Source organism: Mustela erminea, chromosome 2 (genome assembly GCF_009829155.1).
Source record: "Mustela erminea isolate mMusErm1 chromosome 2, mMusErm1.Pri, whole genome shotgun sequence".
Classification (NCBI taxonomy): Eukaryota; Metazoa; Chordata; class Mammalia; order Carnivora; family Mustelidae; genus Mustela; species Mustela erminea.
The window spans coordinates 40371435-40397902 of NC_045615.1; the positions used below are offsets into that span (position 1 = coordinate 40371435).

Sequence of the window (26468 nt, forward strand, 5' to 3'; positions counted from 1 at the left end):
TTCTAAGATTCCAAGACATCTTGGTGACAGAGCATCTATTAGCATATTTTTTTTATTACTTCATGAGATGAGTAAAGATTGAGGTAAGTATTTTCTTTAAAGATATTATTTATTTATTTGAGAGAGAGAGGCAGAGAAAAGAACAAGTTGGGGAAGGGGCAGAAGCAGAAGGAAAAGGACGAGCAGACTCACCTCTGAGCAGGGAGCTGGGCATGGGGCTCCATCCCAGGACCCTGAGATCATGACCTGAGCCAAAGTCAGACATTTAACCAACTGAGCCACCCAAATGCCCTTTGAGATAAATATTTTTATCCCCATCATATAGATAGATCCTGGGGCTTAAACTGGAATTTGTACTAGAATGGATAGTTAATAAATGGCAGTGCCAGAATTTGTTTCCATGCTCACTGATTTCGAAGCCATTGTCTTTAGCCACCATGTTACTTGTCTCTGTATTTTTCAGCTTAGACACTCTCAGGCACTCTGTACATGTGCACATGCACAGACGCACACAATCACACACATACACAGGGCATTATAGGTAAAAGCAATTATATGAAATTGTTTATCCAGAGACAAACTAGATGACATGATCCTCATAAGAAGAAACTTATAATTGAGACCAAAGAATAGTTCAATTCCATCAAGAATTTGCTGCTTGCTTATAATCACCCCAGGTCAAGGTTGATATACATTTGGATTCCTTTGATAAAATTTTGCACTTGTTTGTAAAAGAAATTCAGCTAAGTATTGCCAATATCCAGGCCAATCTAGAAAAAGAATAAAATTCCTGTCTGATCTAAACTCTTAATCGTGTACTTGTTACTAGAAATGAACCAAATCACTATTTAGTGTGTTTTCTCTTCTCTCTTCTGGAAACAACATTCTTCAATTAAAGGAACTATCACTCTTTCCCAACTTCAGTCCTGCTACTTAACTGCTAGGGCTAGGAAGATCACCTTTGACTTTCTGGTCCAGAGGTGCTGGGAGCTGGGACCTTGCTTGAGGAAGGAGCTGGCCTACAGCAAGGAAGAATAAAGCCAAGAAGAGAAAAGAAGAGATGAGACATAAAGTCTCTTAGAGAAAAGAAGAGAGGAGACATAAAGTCTCCTCCAAGTGTTCCAGGAATATAGTATTCCAGGAACTGGCTCCATCCCCAGGCTCCTCCCAGTTGTTCAAGCTAGTGGAATTGTCCAGCAAGTCCCATATAGGCAAACTTCAGGTAGATTTCTGCCCTTGGTCATCAAGAGTCCCAATAAATACAAGCAACGTTTCCAAAACAATATATGGAAAAGAGGCTGATTCTTATTATTTCTCAGATTTTTTGTGTGTAAGTCTTTGTACACAATGATACATTTCACTCCATAAAATACTTGAAATAGCTGAAGTTTACAAGCCCATTAAATTATGAAATGAGATAATGATTGTGTTAAGTGGCTATACTAAGGTATAAGGGGACACTGAGTTTCAATAGGAAAATCTTCTATGTACAATGTTACCGTTCAATTGAATTCACTTCTTATCTTAATGTTTAGTCTTATACTATCACAAAAATGAGTTAATAGAATTATTTACAGGATTAAGTCAGAGCACCACAGTGCTTACCTATATATATACATATATTACAGTAGGACTCTTTGTGTATCATGAAAATTCATAGAAAATTTTTAAAAAGACAGGCTGAGAAATCGATGTCTTCATAGATTTTTGCAGATTATTTTAATCCGATTCATCACTGCTGAAGTAAGAGCTGTCACAGTATTCAGCCGTGTAAAGGAACTTATGAATACTTGGGTTCATCTTCGGGATCCAGTGTCGGGGAACCAGATATGTTGAAAGATTAAATAAATCTACAAACACCTTGTATCTGTCACTGGAAAAACACAAATATACAGAGGGTGCAGATTTATTGACATGAAATATTTAAAATTTCTCAGATAATGATTTAGTATTTAATATTATGTTTCATTATACATTATGTATTATATTTTGTGCATATTATACATGTAATATTAAGGAGTCAAAGAATATTAACATTAAGATCACTTCCTTTTCATTCCACATCCAAAGTTCATGCCCATAAAACAATATTATGTGTTTCATTGATCCTGACCAGGCTGGTTCAGACTAAAACCCAGAGTCTTATGATTGTCATGCTACCTTCATAAAGATAAGGGTATGTTCTTATTTCTGACTTTGAAAGGATGATATACAAAATTTCAAAAACATTTAAGCATACAAAATTCCTAGTTGTTCCTTAGAAAATATTTCCCACCTGAAAAGTAGCTGTCAAGTAACTGACATGAATGGATTAATAGATTGAAATGCCAACTTGGATTCCTAGTAAATATCTACAAATGTGGTTTTAACATTTACAATCACTCTTGTGTGTGTTAGTCAACTGTTTTAACTGTTGCAGTTTTATAGAGAAAGAGCATTTGCCTTTGAGGTCGAATGAGAGCTCAAATTCTGCTCTCTAACTTGCAAACCCATGTGACCTTGAACAAGTTGTCTAAATCTCAGTGTCTTGGTTCCAGACCCTGTAAAATAAAAACTACAACCCCTTCTTCTGATCAGGCCTTTGTGAAGACTTCATGAGACAATGGAACACTAGAAATGTTGCAAGTGCTCATTATTCCCACCATCCACTGATGTATATATAGGTCCATGTGGTACAATCATTTACTGTTTCATGCTTACAGAATTTATCCCCAGGGAAAGAGAAAATAGGGGATGATCATGAAAATTCAAACCAATGAATTTTATAAGTTGTTTAGTCTTGAGTTTGTCCCTAGGGAAAATGAAAATGTATAAAAAGGATGAAAAATTGAACCTGCATGTCTTATAACTGTCAATCTTATAGAAACATTAGGAATGAAAACCACGTGCAACATGAATTTTGGAGACTAAGTGTGAATATCTAATTTGTTCTTGAGCTGATTCTCCCTTTCCGAGGGGTCTTGTAAGTTTCCTGATTTCCATATGTATGCAACTATCTCTATCTCCATCTATAATGTTGGAAACAGTAAATAAATTAACAATATAAATGTCCCATAAATCTCTCTAATGTGTTTTAAGTGCTAAATAAATCTCAACCTGTTTCTTTGTAAACACCCTCTGGGAACTCTCTGGAGTAAATGGAAGTAGTTTTTATAAAATAGAGTCATACCAGAAATCAAGAAACTATTTTTCAGCTGTGTCATCCATCAGGCAAGAGGACTTTAGTGGAATAAATGATAACTGTTTGAATCTAATCTGAACTTCTGGAAATGTTCCTCCCTGGATGAACTCTCTCATATCTTCACAAGTCGTGCGACCACAGGTACCATGCCCCTTTTCATCTCAGGATCAGAATTATGAAGTTCCAAAACTAAGGATTTTTTAAATGACCTCTCTAATACGAATACCTTAATATAACCAGTATAAATGTGTTGTCAAGAGTTCAGATGGAAGCAAGTATAAATCACATTTCTTAGATAATGTAGGTAGAGAAACCAAAAATCAGCGATTCTGGCAAGAAAAACAGGTGAATTTCCCCCATCTTACCTCACTGTTGAGCGCAGGTACTGATAGCCAGAGGACCCACCAGTGCCAGCTTTGCTACCCAGCATTCTGTGGACCATGCACACATGGTTATCTAGGCAAACACACAGATTAACTCCATGGATATTTTTCTGCCATTAGTTCTACAATTTTCTAAAAACAAGGGGTTGGTAATGATTATTGCTTCTGAGAAAACCTTCAGCCCTTATCACTTAGCCATATGGAAGGTTTGCATGTGAGAGCCAGATGAGACCAGTAGGTTGCCTGGCACCCGACTTGGTTCAGGCTATATGCATGTGACTCCATCCAACATAATGATGGACCAGCCTGTGGACACAACAAGGGAAGAGAAGGGCAATATTATGACTTTCACAAGCCCTCACTGCCTTTGCCTTCAGGGGTCCCTTCCTCCATTTAAAGGAAAAAATACATATATATGTGTATATACACACACATATATATATATGAATATTTTAAAATTGCATTGGCATAAAGATGAATAAGTTATGATTATATATGAAGACATTCTACTTAACCTAAATTTAATTTTTTCTTCTGATTATTAAATAAAACATTTTCATGGGCTCCCACAGAGAGTCTGGGCCTTAGGCACTATGCTCGTTGTGTATAATGGGTAAATGGCCCTGGGAGAGAATAAATGTTGGGTTGATTTAAAAAAGACAGAACACAAAAAAACAAACTCACTCACCCACAAAGGGGGAAAGAAAAGATAGCGGGAAGGAGAGCAGACAGATGAAGAAAAGGAATAAAGGAACAGGATGGGAGGGAAGGATTACTGGGGTTGAGGTGGTAGTGCTGGAAGGGGTGGGGAGACTTACATCTCCACTTAGTCATGAGTGTGTCTATGTCCATGAGAGAAGTCAGCAGCTGAAAGGGCACCTGGAATCTAGGCTCTTCCCTAAAGAAGAAATAATCATGAAAAGAAATCTACTGAAGCAAACCCAATGTGTTCAGAGGCCATGAGTTTTATAATCTGTTGGCTCTGAAAACAAATGTCAACTTTGCCTCTTGAGACCTAGAGCAGCCCTGAATTATTCTCAAACTTAGTTTCTTCATCTCAAAAATGAGGATACCATTACTCAACTTAGAGCATTTGTTTAAAGGGCGTAGAATATTCCATGTAATATATGTGAAGTGACCAGGCAGAATCACACCCAACATTGATTCTCATTAAAGGTAGACATAGGGGCGCCTGGGTGGCTCAGTTGGCTAGGCCTCCAATTCTTGGTTTCAGCTCAGGTCATGATCTCAGAGTCCTGAGATCAACCTTGCACCTGGCTGCATGCTGAGCACAGAGTCTGCTTGATATTCTCCCTCTCCCTGTGCCCCTCCCCTCAACTTGTGCATGCTCTCTCACTCTGTCTCTCAAATAAAAATACAGCTTCTTCTAGGAAAAACTCAAAAACAAAAATTGCTTTTAATTTCCTCTAATAGATATTTTTTTTTCTTTCTTCATCCATTTATTCAATACTCACAGTACGTTTTCTGCTTCAGATACATAAACTTGAGAGGCATAACTGAGCAGGATTTTAGGAAAAGAGTCAAAAATGTTTTCTGGATGTTTCTGAAGAAATGAATTTGAGAAGTTTTTTCTAAAGATTTTATTTATTTGAGAGAGACAGGACACGAGCCATGGGGAGGGGTAGAGGGAGAAGCAGACTCCGTGCTGAGGAGGGAACCTGACTCAGAACTCGGTCCCAGGACCCTGAGATCATAGCTGAACCAAAGGCAGATGCTTAACCAACTGAGCCACCCAGGCGCCCCGGAATTTGGGAAGATTAAAAACTCAAATAAATACAAGAGGTCCAATAAACAGAGGTTTTGTTTTGGTTTTGTTTTGAATGTTTGCTAGAGTGCTCTCCATTGTTCTGACACATTTAATTTATGAAGCATGAAGATGAGGCCTTCATACACATGGAATGTGAGTAAATGGACATTTAAAGGACACCTCATGCACTTTAGACAGTGAGGACAATTTTACTTGAAGTTGCAAAATAAAGAAGATAACAATTTATAAAGTTGTTTCCACTTTATCTACTTTTTTTAATTTCATAAAACAAAAATAACTACAACATCGTTTAACGATGGAAGATATTCTGTGACAGTTTCTGAGGTTGATTAAACTTTGGCAGTTTAGGACACTTAATGTCATATAATATACTGTAGAATTTAATAAAAAAGATATTTAATTAATTAGTGGGTGTATATATGTATATTTCTATCCACTATAGGGATAAAATTATACTCTTAATATCTAAAAGACAAAAACTAATGAATCTTCACAATTATTTTCTAAGCTTCCCTCCAAAACTTAATGACTTTTTACAACTATGATTGCAGTTTATAAGCTTTATACCTGATACATTATCTGTACCCACTCCTCAGCTTCTGTTATACTCTTCTATTTTGCTTTTACCTGTAAAAATAGATCATCAAGGCCCCCTGAAGTGCTCTGTATGACAGTCGTCTTTCACCTATAGGATACATAGTGAGTTTCAATTTAATGAGGAATTTAGGGAAGTCATATTAATTTGGTATCATCACCTTAAATAATTAAGTTTTATATTTTTTTAGAAAACAATGTTTCAGGTTAAATTTTTTATTCTGTAGATTCAAAAATCAAACTATTATGTATATCTATATATGCATATATATAAAAAACATATATATATATATATATATATATATATATATAAATATATATATAAACTACTTGGCTTCAAGGAGTACAACCATTAAATACTTTGTAATGAAAGTTCCAAATACTAATGAACACAAAACTTTCAAACATATAAAAGAAGAGTTAAATATGAAGGCATTGATAACACTGGTCAATGAACTTCAGAAAATAATAGCCTTACATTAATTATGTTAGAAAGTCTAAATATGTGCTCTCTCTGGTCTCCTTGGGAAACTGATTTTCTCTGCAAAGCCACCCTTGCCCTCATAATACTTATTCCTCTGCTCTGTACTACTGTACTGTTTACAATTACACTGCTTTTCTTCATTTCCATGTCTATTACATTGTGAACTAAATTGCAAAATCATATCTGATTTCTCCTGGTATCCTGAATGTCTGACACATATTATGAAATCTTCTGACTACATCTTTGAGATAGATTGGGCATATAAACTTACCACTTAAGGTTATAACAGATAAAATTAAATCAGTTCTTGATTCTATGAGTGTAATATAAATTTTCATTTTATTTCCCGCATGTAAGATTTGATATTTTGATCTCATAGTCATACATCCTGGGGAAAGGATCCTTAGAATAAAATACTCACCCTTACTGTAGAGATGTTCATGACGTTTCTCATCAAATAAGGAGAGTAACACCTCTTTTTGTTTCTGAAACTCAGCCATTTGTTCCTCTTTTTCTTCTGACTCTTCCTTAGCCTTGGAGGAAGATATCACATTAATATCCCCAAAAAGGGAATTCTTATTTCATAGATTCTTATTTCGGAAAACATGTCTTCTGAGAAATAGACTCACCAGGAGCAGAAAGGGTGCACTTGGAATATTTACCACATCATCTAATACAACTTGGAAACTGTAACTTATGAGATGGGTTTTTTCCTACTGGTTCTATCCTTCTATTCATTTATATAACTTGTTAATCTCAAATATTATTTTCATAAATATCATGAGAAATGTATTCAGATGGGCAAAACTGCAGATAACTACAAGTGACTGACAATGTTCTAATTTTAGACAGCTATTTTTTAAAACAGAAAGTAAAGTAATTTCACTTAGGAAAAAATAAGACTTTCTAGTCAAAAAAACTATCCAATTAAAATTCTATATTCAGTATTATATATTGTAAGTATGATTTTTTAGACTTTTTCCACCCTCAGATATTTTTTCATTTGCTATCTATTGATTCATTTAAAGAAATTCTTATAGTTCTGCCTACTACATATCTTTTACTTACAACTCAATTCAGCTGAAGCAAAAATCAGTTAAGTCAATTATTTTTAGTTTGAACAATCACTCATGTGGTGAGAACTTGTAAGCACATTATTATCAATTAATTACTCATTTATTTAGTAAATGTCATGCTAAGGTAATAGAGATAAAATCGTGAGCAAAAATTGAGTTCCCTGATCTCATGCAGTACATCATCTGGTGGGAATAAGACATTGAACAAATAATCACCTAGTCATTACATTGCAAGTGTGGACAGTACAAAGCAGGAGCCATATAATGCCATGATAACTTACAGTAGTCACGAGGTCAAGGGAGATCTTTTTTGTAAAGATATATTTATTTAAGAGAAAGAAAGAGAGAGAGAGAGTGCAAGGAGAGGGCCGGGGATGGGGGAGAGAGAAAGAATTTCAAGCAGACTGCCTGCTGAGCAAAAAGCCTGATCCCAGGACTCTGAGACCAAGACCTGAGCCAAAATCAAGAGTTGGATTCTCAACAGACTGCACAACCTAGACGCCCCAGGGGGAGATCTTTCTGAAGAAGTTCTCCTTGAACTTGAAGAATGGAACGAATTATCTGGGGAAGAATATTTCAAGCCCAGAGAATAACATGAAAAAGATTCTGCGGTGATAAATTAAAGAACTAAATTCATCTTAAAGAAATTCAATATGGTTGGGCCACATGAGATCATCAATCACTTTGAAGAAAGGCTATGTTAGGGGGGAGGAGTCAAGATGGCGGAGAAGTAGCAGGCTGAGACTGCTTCAGCTAGCCGGAGATCAGCTAGATAGCTTATCTAAAGATTGCAAACACCTGAAAATCCATTGGCAGATCGAAGAGAAGAAGAACAGCAATTCTGGAAACAGAAAAACAACCACTTTCTGAAAGGTAGGACCGGCGGAGAAGTGAATCCAAAACGACGGGAAGATAGACCCCGGGAGGAGGGGCCGGCTCCCTGCAAGCGGCGGAGCAACAGCGCACAAAATCAGGACTTTTAAAAGTCTGTTCCGCTGAGAGACATCGCTCCAGAGGCTAAACCGGAGCGAAGCCCACGCGGGGTCAGCGTGGCCTCAGGTCCCGCAGGGTCACAGAAGGATCGGGGGTGTCTGAGTGTCGCAGAGCTTGCGGGTATTGGAACAGGAAAGCCGGCTACAGAGACAGAGCCGACAGTAAGCTCACAGCTCGGTGTTACCTTGAACCGGTCACAGGCTTGGTGAGCTCGGAGCGCGGCCGGAGGTCAGGCAGACGGGAGTAACTGGCGCTGTTCTCTGAGGGCGCACTGAGGAGTGGGGCCCTGGGCTCTCGGCTCCTCTGGGCCGGAGACCAGGAGGCCGCCATTTGTATTCCCGTCCTCCGGAACTCTACGGAAAGCGCTCAGGGAACAAAAGCTCCTGAAAGCAAACCCGAGCGGATTACTCACCTCGGCCCCTGCTAAGGGCGGTGCAATTCGCCTGGGGCAAAGACACTTGAGAATCACTACAACAGGCCCCTCCCCCAGAAGATCAACAAGAAATCCAGCCGAGACCAAGTTCACCTACCAAGGAGTGCGATTTCAATACCAAGGAGAGCAGCAGAATTCCAGAGGAGGAGAAAGCAAGCACGGAACTCAAGGCTTTTTCCCAATGATTTTTTTTAGTCTTGCAGTTAATTTAATTTTTTTCTTTTTCATTTTTTATTTTTTTTCTCGCCTTCTGGTAAAATTTTTTTTTTAACTTTTACCTTTTTCTTTTTTAACGTTTTTTAACCAGTTTATCTAATATATATATTTTTTCTTTTTTATATTTTTCTTATTTGTTTTCTTTTTTTTAAAAATTCTTTTCTTTTTTTTTCTTTTTTCTTTTTTTTTTCTTTCTCCCCTTTTGAACCTCTTTTTATCCCCTTTCTCCCCCCTCACGATTTTGGATCTCTTCTAATTTGGTTAAAGCATATATTCCTGGGGTTGTTGCCATCCTTTTAGTATTTTACTTGCTCCTTCAAATACTCTTATCTAGACAAAATGACAAGAAGGAAAAATTCAACACAAAAAAAAGAACAAGAGGCAGTACCGAAGGCTAGGGACCTAATCAATACAGACATTGGTAATATGTCAGATCTAGAGTTCAGAATGACAATTCTCAAGGTTCTAGCCGGGCTCGAAAAAGGCATGGAAGATATTAGAGAAACCCTCTCGAGAGATATAAAAGCCATTTCTGGAGAAATAAAAGAACTAAAATCTAACCAAGTTGAAATCAAAAAAGCTATTAATGAGGTGCAATCAAAAATGGAGGCTCTCACTGCTAGGATAAATGAGGCAGAAGAAAGAATTAGTGATATAGAAGACCAAATGACAGAGAATAAAGAAGCTGAGCAAAAGAGGGACAAACAGCTACTGGACCATGAGGGGAGAATTCGAGAGATAAGTGACACCATAAGACGAAACAACATTAGAATAATTGGGATTCCAGAAGAAGAAGAAAGAGAGAGGGGAGCAGAAGGTATACTGGAGAGAATTATTGGGGAGAATTTCCCCAATACGGCAAAGGGAACGAGCATCAAAATTCAGAAGGTTCAGAGAACGCCCCTCAAAATCAATAAGAATAGGCCCACACCCCGTCACCTAATAGTAAAATTTACAAGTATCAGTGACAAAGAGAAAATCCTGAAAGCAGCCCGGGAAAAGAAGTCTGTAACATACAATGGTAAAAATATTAGATTGGCAGCTGACTTATCCACAGAGACCTGGCAGGCCAGAAAGAGCTGGCATGATATTTTCAGAGCACTAAACGAGAAAAACATGCAGCCAAGAATACTATATCCAGCTAGGCTATCATTGAAAATAGAAGGAGAGATTAAAAGCTTCCAGGACAAACAAAAACTGAAAGAATTTGCAAACACCAAACCAGCTCTACAGGAAATATTGAAAGGGGTCCTCTAAGCAAAGAGAGAGCCTACAAGTGGTAGATCAGAAAGGAACAGAGACCATATACAGTAACAGTCACCTTACAGGCAATACAATGGCACTAAATTCATATCTCTCAATAGTTACCCTGAATGTTAATGGGCTAAATGCCCCTGTCAAAAGACACAGGGTATCAGAATGGATAAAAAAACAAAACCCATCTATATGTTGCCTCCAAGAAACTCATTTTAAGCCCGAAGACACCTCCAGATTTAAAGTGAGGGGGTGGAAAAGAATTTACCATGCTAATGGACATCAGAAGAAAGCAGGAGTGGCAATCCTTATATCAGATCAATTAGATTTTAAGCCAAAGACTATAATAAGAGATGAGGAAGGACACTATATCATACTCAAAGGGTCTGTCCAACAAGAAGATTTAACAATTTTAAATATCTATGCCCCCAACGTGGGAGCAGCCAACTATATAAACCAATTAATAACAAAATCAAAGAAACACATAAACGATAATACAATAATAGTAGGGGACTTTAACACTCCCCTCACTGAAATGGACAGATCATCCAAGCAAAAGATCAGCGAGGAAATAAAGGCCTTAACGACACACTGGACCAGATGGACATCACAGATATATTCAGAACATTTCATCCCAAAGCAACAGAATACACATTCTTCTCTAGTGCACATGGAACATTCTCCAGAATAGATCACATCCTCGGTCCTAAATCAGGACTCAACCGGTATCAAAAGATTGGGATCATTCCCTGCATATTTTCAGACCACAATGCTCTAAAGCTAGAACTCAACCACAAAAGGAAGTTTGGAAAGAACCCCAATACATGGAGACTAAACAGCATCCTTCTAAAGAATGAATGGGTCAACCGGGAAATTAAAGAAGAATTGAAAAAAATTATGGAAACAAGTGATAATGAAAATTCAACGGTTCAAAATCTGTGGGACACAACAAAGGCAGTCCTGAGAGGAAAATATATAGCGGTTCAAGCCTTTCTCAAGAAACAAGAAAGGTCTCAGGTACACAACCTAACCCTACACCTAAAGGAGCTGGAGAAAGAACAAGAAAGAAACCCTAAGCCCAGCAGGAGAAGAGAAATCATAAAGATCCGAGCAGAAATCAATGAAATAGAAACCAAAAAAACAATAGAACAAATCAGCGAAACTAGGAGCTGGTTCTTTGGAAGAATTAATAAAATTGATAAACCCTTGGCCCGACTTATCAAAAAAGAAAAGAGAAAGGACCCAAATAAATAAAATCATGAACTAAAGAGGAGAGATCACAACTAACACCAAAGAAATACAAACTATTATAAGAACATACTATGAGCAACTCTACGCCAATAAATTTGACAATCTGGAAGAAATGGATGCATTCCTAGAAACATATAAACTACCACAACTGAACCAGGAAGAAATAGAAAGCCTGAACAGACCCATAACCAGTAAGGAGATTGAAACAGTCATTAAAAATCTCCAAACAAACAAAAGCCCAGGGTCAGACGGCTTCCCGGGGGAATTCTACCAAACATTTAAAGAAGGACTAATTCCTATTCTCCTGAAACTGTTCCAAAAAATAGAAATGGAAGGAAAACTTCCAAACTCATTTTATGAGGCCAGCATCACCTTGATCCCAAAACCAGACAAGGATCCCACCAAAAAAGAGAGCTATAGACCAATATCCTTGATGAACACAGATGCGAAAATACTCAACAAAATACTAGCCAATAGGATTCAACAATACATTAAAAGGATTATTCATCACGACCAAGTGGGATTTATTCCAGGGCTGCAAGGTTGGTTCAACATACGCAAATCAGTCAATGTGATAAAACACATCAATAAAAGAAAGGACAAGAACCATATGATACTCTCAATAGATGCTGAAAAAGCATTTGACAAAGTACAGCATCCCTTCCTGATCAAAACTCTTCAAAGTGTAGGGATAGAGGGCACATACCTCAATATCATCAAAGCCATCTATGAAAAACCTACCGCAAATATCATTCTCAATGGAGAAAAACTGAAAGCTTTTCCGCTAAGGTCAGGAACACGGCAGGGATGTCCATTATCACCACTGCTATTCAACATAGTACTAGAGGTCCTAGCCTCAGCAATCAGACAACAAAAGGAATTAAAGGCATCCAAATCGGCAAAGAAGAAGTCAGATTATCACTCTTCGCAGATGATATCATACTATATGTGGAAAACCCAAAAGACTCCACTCCAAAACTGCTAGAACTTATACAGGAATTCAGTAAAGTGTCAGGATATAAAATCAAAGCACAGAAATCAGTTGCATTTCTCTACACCAACAGCAAAACAGAAGAAAGAGAAATTAAGGAGTCAATCCCATTTACAATTGCACCCAAAACCATAAGATACCTAGGAATAAACCTAACCAAAGAGGCACATAATCTATACTCAGAAAACTATAAAGTACTCATGAAAGAAATTGAGGAAGACACAAAGAAATGGAAAAATGTTCCATGCTCCTGGATTGGAAGAATAAATATTGTGAAAATGTCTATGCTACCTAAAGCAATCTACACATTTAATGCAATTCCTATCAAAGTACCATCCATCTTTTTCAAAGAAATGGAACAAATAATTCTAAAATTCATATGGAACCAGAAAAGACCTTGAATAGCCAAAGGGATATTGAAAAAGAAAGCCAACGTTGGTGGCATCACAATTCCGGACTTCAAGCTCTATTACAAAGCTGTCATCATCAAGACAGCATGGTACTGGCACAAAAACAGACACATAGATTAATGGAACAGAATAGAGAACCCAGAAATAGACCCTCAACTCTACGGTCAACTAACCTTCGACAAAGCAGGAAAGAATGTCCAATGGAAAAAAGACAGCCTCTTCAATAAATGGTTCTGGGAAAATTGGACAGCCACATGCAGAAAAATGAAATTGGACCATTTCCTTACACCACACACAAAAATAGACTCAAAATGGATGAAGGACCTCAATGTGAGAAAGGAATCCATCAAAATCCTTGAGGAGAACACAGGCAGCAACCTCTTCGACCTCAGCCGCAGCAACATCTTCCTAGGAACAACGCCAAAGGCAAGGGAAGCAAGGGCAAAAATGAACTATTGGGATTTCATCAAGATCAAAAGCTTTTGCTCCGCAAAGGAAACAGTTAACAAAATCAAAAGACAACTGACAGAATGGGAGAAGATATTTGCAAATGACATATCAGATAAAGGACTAGTGTCCAGAATCTATAAAGAACTTAGCAAACTCAACACCCAAAGAACAAATAATCCAATCAAGAAATGGGCAGAGGACATGAACAGACATTTCTGCAAAGAAGACATCCAGATGGCCAACAGACACATGAAAAAGTGCTCCATATCACTCGGCATCAGGGAAATACAAATCAAAACCACAATGAGATATCACCTCACACCAGTCAGAATGGCTAAAATCAACAAGTCAGGAAATGACAGATGCTGGCGAGGATGCGGAGAAAGGGGAACCCTCTTACACTGTTGGTGGGAATGCAAGCTGGTGCAGCCACTCTGGAAAACAGCATGGAGGTTCCTCAAAATGTTGAAAATAGAACTGCCCTATGACCCAGCAATTGCACTATTGGGTATTTACCCTAAAGATACAAACGTAGTGATCCAAAGGGGCACGTGCACCCGAATGTTTATAACAGCAATGTCCACAATAGCCAAACTATGGAAAGAACCTAGATGTCCATCAACAGATGAATGGATCAAGAAGATGTGGTATATATACACAATGGAATACTATGCAGCCATCAAAAGAAATGAAATCTTGCCATTTGCGACAACATGGATGGAACTAGAGTGTATCATGCTTAGCGAAATAAGTCAAGCAGAGAAAGACAACTATCATATGATCTCCCTGATATGAGGAAGTGGTGATGCAACATGGGGGCTTAAGTGGGTAGGAGAAGAATCAATGAAACAAGATGGGATTGGGAGGGAGACAAACCATAAGTGACTCTTAATCTCACAAAACAAACTGAGGGTTGCTGGGGGGAGGGGGTTTGGGAGAAGGGGGTGGGATTATGGACATTGGGGAGTGTGTGTGCTTTGGTGAGTGCTGTGAAGTGTGTAAACCTGGTGATTCACAGACCTGTACCCCTGGGGATAAAAATATATGTTTATAAAAAATAAAAAATTAAAAAAAAAAAGAAAGGCTATGTTAAAGGTTTTTATCTTTATTTTAAAAACAATAAGAAGGAAATGCTGTGAAATGTGTAAGCATGATGATTCGCACACCTGTACCCCTGGGACAAATAATACATTATATGTTAATAAGAATTTTTAAAATTTTTAAAAATTAAGAAATAAAATACCTACTGTTAAAAAAACAATAAGGAGGAACAAACACGTTTCATGCAAAAGCAGAACGTGATCAGTTCTGCATTTTGAGAAGACTGCTTAAACTGTGGTATGTGAAATAAATTGGAATGGAGTCCTACTGGGGAGAAGTAAGGATAGTTTAGAGAAATTACGAGACCAGGTGAAAAACAAGAGCAGTTTGGATTTGATTAAGAGTGATAGATAAAATGGAGGTACCTGAGAGCTATTCAGAAGGTGAAATTTGTAGGATTTGGTGATAAGTTGAAGAAGTGATTGAGGAAGAGGGAGGTGCCAGTGATCAATTATACATTGCAGACTTGACAAGTTAGGTGGTTTGTAAGGGAAAAATTTCTTCAATTTGTAGAAGACTAAGTTGATAGGAGCATGGAAGGAGAAGAGAATTTTTTAAGTGTGGTTTTATGGTTATGTTTTTGAGAGGACCAGGAGGAGATTATAAAGTAGGGTGTGAAATATGTAATTTGAAATTTAAAGAGCTATCTATGCTGGAGATGAATGTTTGAGAGTTATGGTTTAGAAGCAGATATTAAAACAGTGGGTATGAATGTGTTCATGTGGTGAGAGTACAGAGAGAGAAGAAAAAGCGTCTAAGCCAATGCATTGGGAAATCCCACCATGTATCAGTCGGAGAAGAAAATTGAGCCAGTAAAGGGGACAAATCAAGACAATAAGGGCCAGAGAATTAAAGGAAAACAATGTCATGCCAAACCAAGGGGAAAGAAAATATCCAAGAAAGAATAAGTAGTCATTATTGAATGCCACTAGGAGATGAGGTAAAATGAAAATGGCCATCGGATTTATATACCTGGAGGCCATCTGTCAATGAGGGGACAAGAAGACAGACTGGATTGGGCTGAGGATTAGATGATAAAGAAATACCTACACTAACCATGTTCTAAATACCCAACAGATATTCACCTAACTTAATGCTCATAATAGTTCTACAAGGAAGATACTCTTACTTCCTATTTTCCTATTGGTGAAAGTGAAGCGAAGAGAGTTTAAGTAACAGAAGTTCCATGTCAGTCGTTAAGGTGTAAAGCTGGAACTTGAACCTATGCAGGGTGACTGACTTAAAAGTTCCAGCTTTAAGTACTACCTGATGCAGCCTCTCCAGATATAGAATTGGAACAATTCTTTCAAGAAATGTAGTCATGAAGAGAAGATGAGAAATGAAGAATCAACAATAACATTCTTAAGATGAAAGAAATTTGAACTGAGAGCCAGTAGGAAGGGCCCTGCAAATATGTATGGGTCCTGGGAAAACTATATGGTTAAATATATCTGGTTGACTGGTCTTTTGTGAGCCTACTTCTGTCTAGAATTGGTCACAATACGAAATTTTCCATACAAGTTAAAAGGTCTATTAATCTGATATATTTATCAAAAACAAAATCTTATCTATAATGAACTTCTTAATTTAGTTTTTATGATATGTAAATAAAATAAAATTTATTATGTAATTTATTTCTTACAGATACATTTATGAAAGGAAAAGAATATAAGGAAAATGGAAGTTTAAGAGAAAATTGGAGATTTGTTAAATTCTCGATATTTCATCTGTTATAAACTTATATTTAGTTATGGCATCATAAATACCTGAATTCTTGTGAATTCTTCCTCCAGGCCCTTCACAATGTTGTTTTCAAATTTTCCCCAGAAGTTAAATCCATGTGGCTCTAAACCTGGTGTTCTTTCCAGCCATGCCTGAAGTATTTTTTAAGTAAATAAATTATAAAATTTAAAATATGTAAAATACATTGAGCCTAACATCTACAAACTTGAAACAGGAAATTTTCTTAATTTTCAGAAACATTTGTCACATGTTTTTTGTATGTAAATATTATGTTTCCCTTCTATTTCATTTAAAGAATAGCAATTTATTATATTTCACTTTTTAATCTTTAAAGCAATCATATCGATAAGTATTTTCTCTTTATTTGTTAAGAAATAGATTATTACAGAAATCCTAACATTGTTCTATAAATCTATGAACATATCTAAATGTTGTTTGAATGAAGTCTTCTGCTTTATTCTCAAAATACCTTATGGCTTAGGAGCTGAAGGATGTAGGAACATGGTATACTTAGCAAATTTGAAATCAATTAATAACTTGATTATTTTAAGAGTCCATAAGACTTTTTTAAAAAACGTACTTTAATTTCAGGAGAGTGAACATATACAAGATTTTTTTAATGTAAAAATGAAACCAAATTCATGCATCTCTGTGGATTCTTATTTAACCTATTTTTCATTTTGAAATCAGCTTTGTGATTCTTTCTTCCTCTATCTTTATGAGCTGTTCTGGCATTAGATACAATGTATTGACCTAAATCCACATTTACAATACTGAGGGGATTAGTGTGCAGAGTAGAAGTCCCTAAAAGAAAATGTTAATTTGCAAATGTAAAAAACAAAAAAACAAAAAACAAAACAAAACCAAGAAAAACCTCTTGTGAAGGAAATTAGGACCATATAATCTTTATTTAATAATTTACTTATGAAGAAACAGTAATCCTTTAAGACCTTTTATAGACCCATAGGGAATTAAGTTATGAAGAGAACAAATTCTGAAGACTATACTCTTCGTAATTTAAGTTAATTGAGAAAAATACACAATGTGTAGAACTGTTCAATAATGGAATATTTTAAAGAAGTAAACCTCATTTAATAATTAACTACACTCAGCTTAAAAATCAGCTAATTAAATGTGGTTTAGTAGGCTTGCTTAAAAGAATTATTTTTTATAAGATGAAGTTATTAAATATTAACACAGCTGATTATATAAATATTTCTGAAACTCTCAGGAGAGTTCTTTATATTTTAAATATTTTAATTAGTTGAGTTTAAGTATTTTTATAAGTTCTTCTGCTTTAATTTACAATGAATGTGACAAAACACTTCAGTTTTAAAATTTTGATCTAACAGAAACTAAATTAACAAGACGGGGAGTAAGACTTCAAAGATAATATTTGAGTATGTACCTCCACTAGCTGCAGTAGTGTTTTCTCTTGCTCCGACTTAAGTAGCAGTTCATTATCTTCTCCTTTGAAGTTATCACGATAATGTCTTCTGTTGTAAGGGACCCTCAAACTCTGAAGGACACCTATCTTGTTTTCTAAGAGTCGGAATTGCAAACTCTGGAAGCCTGATGCTGGAGATAAGTACTCTCTGGATAAATGGAGGAAGGCAAGAGAAGAGAAAGAGGAGGGTTGACATTGTAAATCACTGTTATGCTTTCTTCTATTGAGAGGTCATCAGTTCTATTCTCTTAGGTATCACCAAGAACAGGGACACCACTGTCTAGAGTTGGACCTGCGATTTGATCTTACTGAAGAAAGAAAATTGAGCCTCCAAAACATCATTATTGCTGTCAATTAATCAATTTAAAGATGGAGTGTGTACACAGTGTGAGAAATGTCATATATGCATGTGCATATGTGTATACATAAACATACACATACATATATACACATATATGTTTAAGTGTTTGTGTACTAATTTTTTCCTGAGATAAAGACATGTGGACATTGTGCAATATTTCCTATTCTATAGTACTAAAAGATTCTTTACAGATTCAATCCCTCCTAAAAGTTATATTCTTGGATATCATCATTGATTTCACTATCTAGCGTCATTATGAACACAATGAGATATTATCAGTAAAACAAATGAGATATTGCCTGACGCAAAATAAGCACTCAAAAAATGTTATTACTTTCACTCCACAGTCACCCAGACTCTTATATCCTTCTAAGGTTCCTTCATCTAATTGGTTTTAAGACTTCAATTTTTTAAAACCACTATGAAGGAATTTTACTACATTTCTACTTGACTATCACACATGTTTGAAACACTGCCTATTACATGATTAAATGGACCCAATGTTCTTAAGAAAAGCTCTTCTATGATTTTGGTACAAAAAAACTTAAAAAAAAAAAAAATATATATATATATATATATATGTGGCTTTGGCTACCTGGAAATGCAGTGCTAACATTTATAGTTCAATCCATAACTTAAATTGACACTTTTGCTGACAGGTTTCCTATCAACTCTTGTTTCTCTTTTATTTTTAGTTTGAAATTTTTAAAAATTTAGTTAGATGTTTTGTGTCAGTGATGTTGCCATTTTGATAAGTTATCTAAAATTCTTTTTAATGGCTTTTCAACCTTTGGGTAAGATCAAGCGTAAAATCCTTTTTAGATAAAAACAGGGCACACAACAATCAATTGAAATTAATCGATCATATTATGTTCATATGTAAAAGTGAGTGAAGGAATATTTTTATTAACTTTTATTAACTCAAATGTTTTGTGATTAAGTCTCCTTCATGTTTGCAGTGGGACAGGCTTTTTACACAGAACACATGTTCCTCTTTTACCCCATAGGAATGAAAGGGTAAACGCCACTGCTGCCTTTTTTTTATTATGTTCAGTTAGTCTCTATATAGAATGTCATTAGTTTCTGTTCTTTTTTTAAAGATTTTATTTATTTATTTGACAGAGAAATCATAAGTAGGCAGAGAGGCAGGCAGACAGACGGGGGGAAGCAGGCTCCCTGCTGAGCAGAGAGCCCCATGTAGGGCTCCATCCCAGGACCCTGAGATCATGATCTGAGCCGAAGGCAGAGGCTTAACTCACTGAGCCACCCAGGCACCCCTAGAATGTCATTAGTTTTTGATGTAGTGTTCAATGTAACACCCAGTGCACATCACAACATGTGCCCTCCTTAATGTCCATCACCCTTCTTACAAAGCCACCAGTCCACACCTGAAGTCATTGAAGTCCAAGGGTGTCATGGTTTCCAGGACGGAAAACTGCTGTACTAGTAGTTTCAGGATCACTGCCACCCGGTGCATCCGAGTAACAACCTTCAGCATGTTCCTTTCGTCCCTGACCTGATGGTTAAGAAATGAAACATCAAGTAATCAATCCTGTTTTCTGGGAGATACAATAGACTATCAACAACAGTGTACCTCTATGAACTTTCTCTATTTTAACTTAATTTAATTTATTTATTTGACAGAGATCACAAGTATGCAGAGAGGAAGACAGAGACAGAGAGGAGGAATCAGGCTCCCTGCTGAGTAGAGAGCCTGATGTGAGGCTAGATTCCAGGATCCTGAGATCACGACCAAGCAAAAGGCAGAGGCTTAACCCACTGAACCACCCAGACACCCCAAACTTTTAAAGTTCTCTATTTTAAAGAGAAACATGGGAATTAAAAATTGAGTTAGAGAGGAGAAGGGAGTTGGGAAAAATTGGAAGGGGAGGTGAATCATGAGAGACTATGGACTCTGAAAAACAATCTGAGGGGTTTGAAGTGGCAGGGGGGTAGGAGGTCGGGGTACCAGGTGGTGAGTATTATAGAGGGCACGGATTGCATGGAGCACTGGGTGTGGTGAAAAAAAAATGAATACTGTTATGCTGAAAATAAATAAATTTAATTAAAAAAAATAGAAAAAAATTTTCCATAAATATATATGGAATTAATAGCCACTTTGAGTTGTGTGTGAAGACTGTCTGCAAAAGAGGAGTCATTTCTATTTCTTTAAAAAGAGAAAATTATATGGAAGCAAATGAGAGGCCAATTTCGGAACACAATAGCCACTGATGTCAAAGTAAATCTCTCTCTTAGTTGGCTTTGAGGAATAAAGGTGGAGGAAACATGGCAACTTCTGGGTGAAGATTAAGCAACACTGTTGGGGCCGATTCCACGTTAAAACCTGTTAAACCCCTAGGGCCTGCCTAGGCCTACTTAGCTGTAGTGACTCCATGTTGCCTGGGTAGACATTTTGTTGTTTAATAAAGCCTCGGCAGTTACTGCTCTTTGTAACTGTTACTAAAACACAACACCTAAAACAAGGCCAGACAGGTGGAAACATCCAATCAGCCAAAGCCACATATGTAAAGGTCTGCGGATGTACCCTATAAAACTAGCCTGTAAGACCAAGGGGTCGTCACTCTCTTCAGAGGCAGCCCTGGCTGGTCAGTCTGGTTCCTGATGCCTGGCATAAAATAAAACTCTTGTTAAACCTTAACTTCATGTCAGTCTCGCTCCTTTGATAACGGACCCAACAACACCTGGATAAACCTGCTTTTACCAAGAGCCTCAAAGTGGCCATGAACATAAGTGGGGAGAGCGCTCCATCCCAAGACTCTGGGATCATGACCTGAGCAGAGAGGAGACCCTTATCTGACTGTGCCACTCAGGTGTCCTCTTTTTCTTTCTTCTACCACTCTCTTCTTCTTTTTGTTTCACATTCCTCATCATTGTTCCTATCTCCCCATAGCAAGTATTCGTTAGAAATAACATCTTGAAAGAAAACACGCACACACACACACACACACACACAGTCACACACACACACACACACACACGAAATATAATTCTGGTACCTATTATTTAAAGGATCTATATTAGCTATTTTGGCAATCTACCATCATATATAACAACTTTCTTTAAGGGCAAAAAAAAAAAAAAAATCGAGTTCTAAACAAGAGGACTGAAACTGAAATTTGAATCTTAAAGCAATGTGTAGCTCTAGGGTAACAGGCACTGAAAAAGTATGACTACACACTTGTCCACTCAGAAAGGTTTTTTAAATGTTTCCATTAAGTAATAATTCCATCATTTAGTCATAAGTTTTACTAATTAACAGTATTCTACATTCCCCCCAAAAAAAGTATAAATCCAACATTGTGACATGAGAACTCACATGGCCATTCTGAAAGATCTCTCGAACAGAATCTAATTCCCAGAGGATTTGCTTAAACCAGAGTTCATAAGCTGCAATGAGAAAAACCATGGTCAAGTTGAAAGTTATGGTAGCATTTTTTACCATAATTATATAAAAGACAAAGTCAACACATCAAAAAAGAAATAAATGTAATTTTAAAACAATAAATGCTAATATAATATTATATTTATACTACAAACAAATACTACTGTTAATGTTATGATAGTCTTCTTTCATTGAATGTTTTACTATGCCAACCATGTTTTCTATATGCTTCATATTCATTATTATTATTTTGACTTCTTTCAACAAATAAATTGTCTAGGTCTTTTAAGATATAGCACATAATCTACTTCCAATTTCCTGTGTGGAAGCTGGAGGTTTATGGGAAAGCAGAAGTGACACTCATCTCCATTCCATACTGAGATATTAATAATCACTAACCTGAAGAATATGACAAAACTTTGTTTTCTGGATGCTTAGAATATTATGGAGAGGACAAGCTTGTGAATAGTCTAAAACTTCATTGTATTTATTTAACTCCCTGAGTAACCTAGCACAGTGCTTGCATAAGATAAACATTGGGTGATCATTTTATGAATAAATGAACTAAATAGCCAGTGTAGTCATTAGATGAGCATAGAATATCAAAAATGTTAGAGATATCTGGTGCGTTCTATTTGGTGCTATTGTACGGGTAAAGGCTATGGCTAAGTGGAGGAATCAGATCATAATTTTAAATTATATTTAAGAAGACTTCCAGGAATCTAATTTTCATATTTGGACCAAGAGAAAATCAAATATTTATTCATCGGTTTCTGTATCTTTTTATTCAGGTTTAACTTTGTGTGCCTAGTTCCATGACCCACTGACCATGAGCCATAACTGAAGGGTGAGAGGACAGTCTCCTTATCAAATCATGGTAGTTCCCATTTGTTGTATGCTTATCTTGTGCAAGACTCCTTGGGCTAAGTGCTCAATGCACATGAGCTCATTTTATCTTCACAAAACTCTATGAATAAGAAGATAAAATAATTGTCTCCATTTTACAGATGGAGAAAGAGAATTATTGCTCAAGAAACCTGACCAAGGCCACATAAATTTACAGTGGTAGAGAGAGGAGTCTAAACAATTTTCTGATTCCAAATATGTGCTACCCTGCCATGATTACTCTTCCATTGATTTTTGTCTTAGTCTAAATCACCAATAAAAATGTTAACATGAAAACAGGAGAGGTGATACATCAACTCAATTATTTTCCACCTTCATCTTTTTACTCCAAGGACCTGATCATTTTAACCAGTCAGTGAAGCAAGCAACCATTTGAGGAAAAGACACAAAGAACAGGTAGGGAAAGAAAACACATCTCGAAATGGAGCACTGACTAGTATGAATCGTTGGACCTGGTCAGACAGAGGACACTATTATGCCTCCAACAATCTTTTTTTTTTTTTTTTAAAGATTTTATTTATTTATTTGACAGACAGAGATCACAAGTAGGCAGAGAGGCAGGCAGGGAGAAAGGAGGAAGCAGGCTCCCTGCTGAGCAGAGAGCCCGATGTGGGGCTTGATCTCAGGACCCTGGGATCATGACCTGAGCCGAAGGCAGAGGCTTTAACCCACTGAGCCACCCAGGTGTCCCTGCCTCCAACAATCTTAGAGTAAATCTTAATATGCTGGGGTCACAGACCTCTTTAAGACACATATTCATGAAATCCTGCACACAATTTCAATGAGTCAGGTACTTTCCAAACTCCTGAAATCATGGATTGCAACATTAAAAACCACTGCCCAGAGGTAAGAAGACTGGAGAGAATAAATGCACACTTTAGACAAATTTTATATTTTTGTTTAGTACTAGATCTATATATAATTATGTAAAGTCACAATAAATTTGAATGTCTAATTCTTAAAAATAGTTTATTTATTTTGGGGGAGGGGGTGGGGCAGAGAAAGGAGTAGAGAGAGAATCTCCAGCAGACTCTCCACCCAGCAAGTAGCCTGATGTGGGGCTCCCTCCCACAACCCTGAGATCATGATCTAAGCTGAAATCAGGAGTCTGAGAGTTGGTCACTCAACCAGCTGAGCCACCCACACACTCTTTGATTTAAAGTTCCAAGCTTAAAAACAGTACCTTATCTTGCAAATTCCTTGTGAATTCCAAGAGATAGAAAGTTCCCTTGGATTTAAGAGCTAAAGTTCTACCTGATCCAATTAGCAGCAAAGTAACATAAAGAAGACTGTTACAAATTCTAGAGGGATGCCTTATGAGAATTTACCCGGCAGCAAAATATTCTGAAGCATTTCTAAGGGAAGTGATTCCTTGATCTTTCAGCATGCTTTCCTCATTATCGTGGGGAAATGCCTGTGGAATAGTTACCATCTAATCTTTTGTGCAACTTACCTTGATGAGTTATGATAAAAAGATGTTCATCATGGATTTTATTTCCTTTTACTTCACTTTGAAGTTCCTGTGCATTCAAAACCTTTTCCAACTTTAAACAAAACAGACAAACAACAAAAAAAGACAGACTAATTTTGTATAAACTTCCAGTTATAGGATGGACAAGTTATAGGGATCTAATGTACAGCACAGTGATTATAGTTAATAAACTTTATTATATTCTTGAAACTTGCTAAGAGAGTAGGTCTTAAATGTCTTCACCACAAAAAAGAAATGGTAATTATGTGATACAATGCAGATGTTAGCTAATGTTATGGTGATAATCATTTTGCCATATATAAGTGTGTCAAATGAACATGTTATATACCTTAAGTTTACACAATGTTATACATCCATTATATCTCAATAAAGCTGAAAAATTTTTTAAAAAAGAATAATTTTGAAATTGTAAATCTTATTTTTAATCAATTTCAATAAGAAGTAGAATACAATATCGAAAAAAAAATCTCCAAATTCCCAAATTCTCTAGAAGCTATCTTTTAAACAATTCATGAGTCTTAATGATAAAGAATGAGTTAAATTTATGATTTTTATTCTTTTCAGAACAACTTGTATTGGGTAGGATTCTATGTAACAAATACAACTGTACTCAACGAGAAATCATAACCCTTTTATCTCTTGAAATGAATATGATAAAAGCTTGGTAACTTACTTAACTCACTGTTTAATCTTCTACTGTTTTATACCCCAAAGAACCTATTCTAAGAAGATTTTAACATTCTTTATCAGCTCATCCTTAGAAACCCATCAATGAAAGCACCAAAGGCTCCAAACATTTCACTTTTTAAAAAATATAGAAGACAAACAGGCCACATTTATGATCTCCAAATACTGCATTTGTAATATTCTTCTTGCATTTACTAATGATTTCAAAAAAACATGTGTCTTCAACATTTCTACTTTCCAATAAGGGATTTAAAAAACATCATCTTTTTGGATACATTTGTAATTATCCAGGCTGGGATATACAGACCATGTCCTATCTATGCAAGCTGTGCAATGTCTGCCAGTTATCTCCACTTTATCTTATCATTTACGCTCTTCTGCTTAAGATTCTGCACTCTGCTTGGACTGGACCTCTGTCAGAGAGGTGAGTTTTCATATAGGAGTCACCTGAATTGTGCTAACAAAAGTCGAAAAGCATACATCTGTGTCTTTACATCCAGAAAACTTTTTGGTGATTGAGAAAAACAAAAGAAAACATCCAAAACATGAAAATGTCACTTTGCAGAATTTAGCACCTAACCGTGAAAGCTAAGCTCTACCACTTACGTGCAGGTAGTTTCCATAAATAAGTCCTCCTTTGCTGGCTTTATTCACACCGGTTTGTGATTTGTCTTCTTCATTGCCTTCTATGGATAATTTTTTAAAAGCCCCTCTGCAGATTTAATAAGGGAGAAGAAAAACAGGAGATCTTGAGAAAGCATAATAACTAATAATATGAGAGAAGAAAATTCTCTCGCTAATTGATTTTGGAGGAGATTTTTAACAAGAGAAGAAGGATGGCAATTTTGAAAGTTTTGGAAATTCAGAAATTGCAGTGTTCTTACTTGGCATTTCTAAGATCCTGACCATCCTTCAAATAGAGGTAAATACTCACCCAAAGTTGTTTCCTAAAAATGGGCACCCACTCATGGTGAAAATGCACCGTCTGTGAAGCACTGAAGTTTGACTCTGGAACGATGATATCATTGACCTTCCCAGATGTTCTCCAGCTGCCTTTTATCTCTCCTGCTCTCTCTGAACCAGCCAATCAGCCCTCCCTGTGTGCTCTTAGGTAGGCTCTCGTTTCAATTGGGACAGAAGCTGAACTCTGTAAACTTTGGAGAGGATCCGTGTTGGGGACAGTATGTTTGCTAAAAGAAGTGAGCATTCTGCCAGACCAAATCATTTGACTAGCTAAGTTCTGCTTTTATATCCAAAATAACAAACATTAAATATATCAACGGAGGCCAAATTTTTAAAATGGCATTGATGTACTCTATTCCAAGGACACACTTGGCATAGTGTTAGCATATATAATATCGTGAGCTTGTAAAAAAACAAATATTTAGTCTCTCGGTTTCAGATTGGGATATTCTTGTAACTGCTAAGCCAACAGCTGACCTGGAACGTGACAGAGGCAGGGTTCATGCACAAATCCCATTTCTATCTCATTTTTACTGTTCGTCTGGCCTAAATCTCATCTAATTAGCAGCAGTTGGGCTGCTGTATTTAAAAAAAGATTTTTTTTTAAATCTTTTCATTTGAGAGAGATACGGAGACAGAGTAAGCACAAGCAGGAGGAGGAGCAGAGGAAGAGGGAGAAGCAGACTCCCCACTGAGCTGGGAGCCCGACAGGGGGCTCAATTCCAGGACCCCAGGTCATGACCTGAGCAGAAGGCAGATACTTAATCTGCTGAGCTACCCAGGCACCCTGTGGGCTGCTATATTGTATTGGAACTTACATGGACATCATTCATTTACTGTTTACCTGTAGCACAGCAATT

At 36.7% G+C, this 26468-nt stretch overlaps 1 protein-coding gene across 1 annotated transcript; it reads right to left on the bottom strand.

The window, feature by feature from the left end:
* Positions 1–1285: 1285 nt before the first annotated feature.
* TDO2 (tryptophan 2,3-dioxygenase) lies at positions 1286–25697 on the bottom strand. The gene is made up of 12 exons (XM_032332697.1): positions 25580–25697; positions 25252–25357; positions 23920–24010; positions 21495–21565; positions 19546–19673; positions 17758–17944; positions 16373–16480; positions 6853–6964; positions 5981–6038; positions 4383–4462; positions 3547–3637; positions 1286–1873 (listed from the first exon to the last, which is right to left on the bottom strand). The coding sequence occupies exons 1-12, from the start codon at positions 25669–25671 to the stop codon at positions 1720–1722; spliced, it is 1278 nt and encodes a 425-aa protein (XP_032188588.1). The 5' UTR covers positions 25672–25697; the 3' UTR covers positions 1286–1719.
* Between the last annotated feature and the right edge of the window lie 771 nt (positions 25698–26468).

Bases quoted from the DNA above. Each gene is read 5' to 3' on its own strand.
- TDO2 (XM_032332697.1), bottom strand. From the start codon at position 25,671: ATGATATCATCGTTCCAGAGTCAAACTTCAGTGCTTCACAGACGGTGC. The intron at 25,358-25,579 runs GTGAGTATTTAC...TTAAATCTGCAG, and splicing joins TTTTTAGGAAACAACTTTGG to AGGGGCTTTTAAAAAATTAT. The intron at 6,039-6,852 runs GTGAGTATTTTA...TGTATCCTATAG, and splicing joins TGAACATCTCTACAGTAAGG to GTGAAAGACGACTGTCATAC.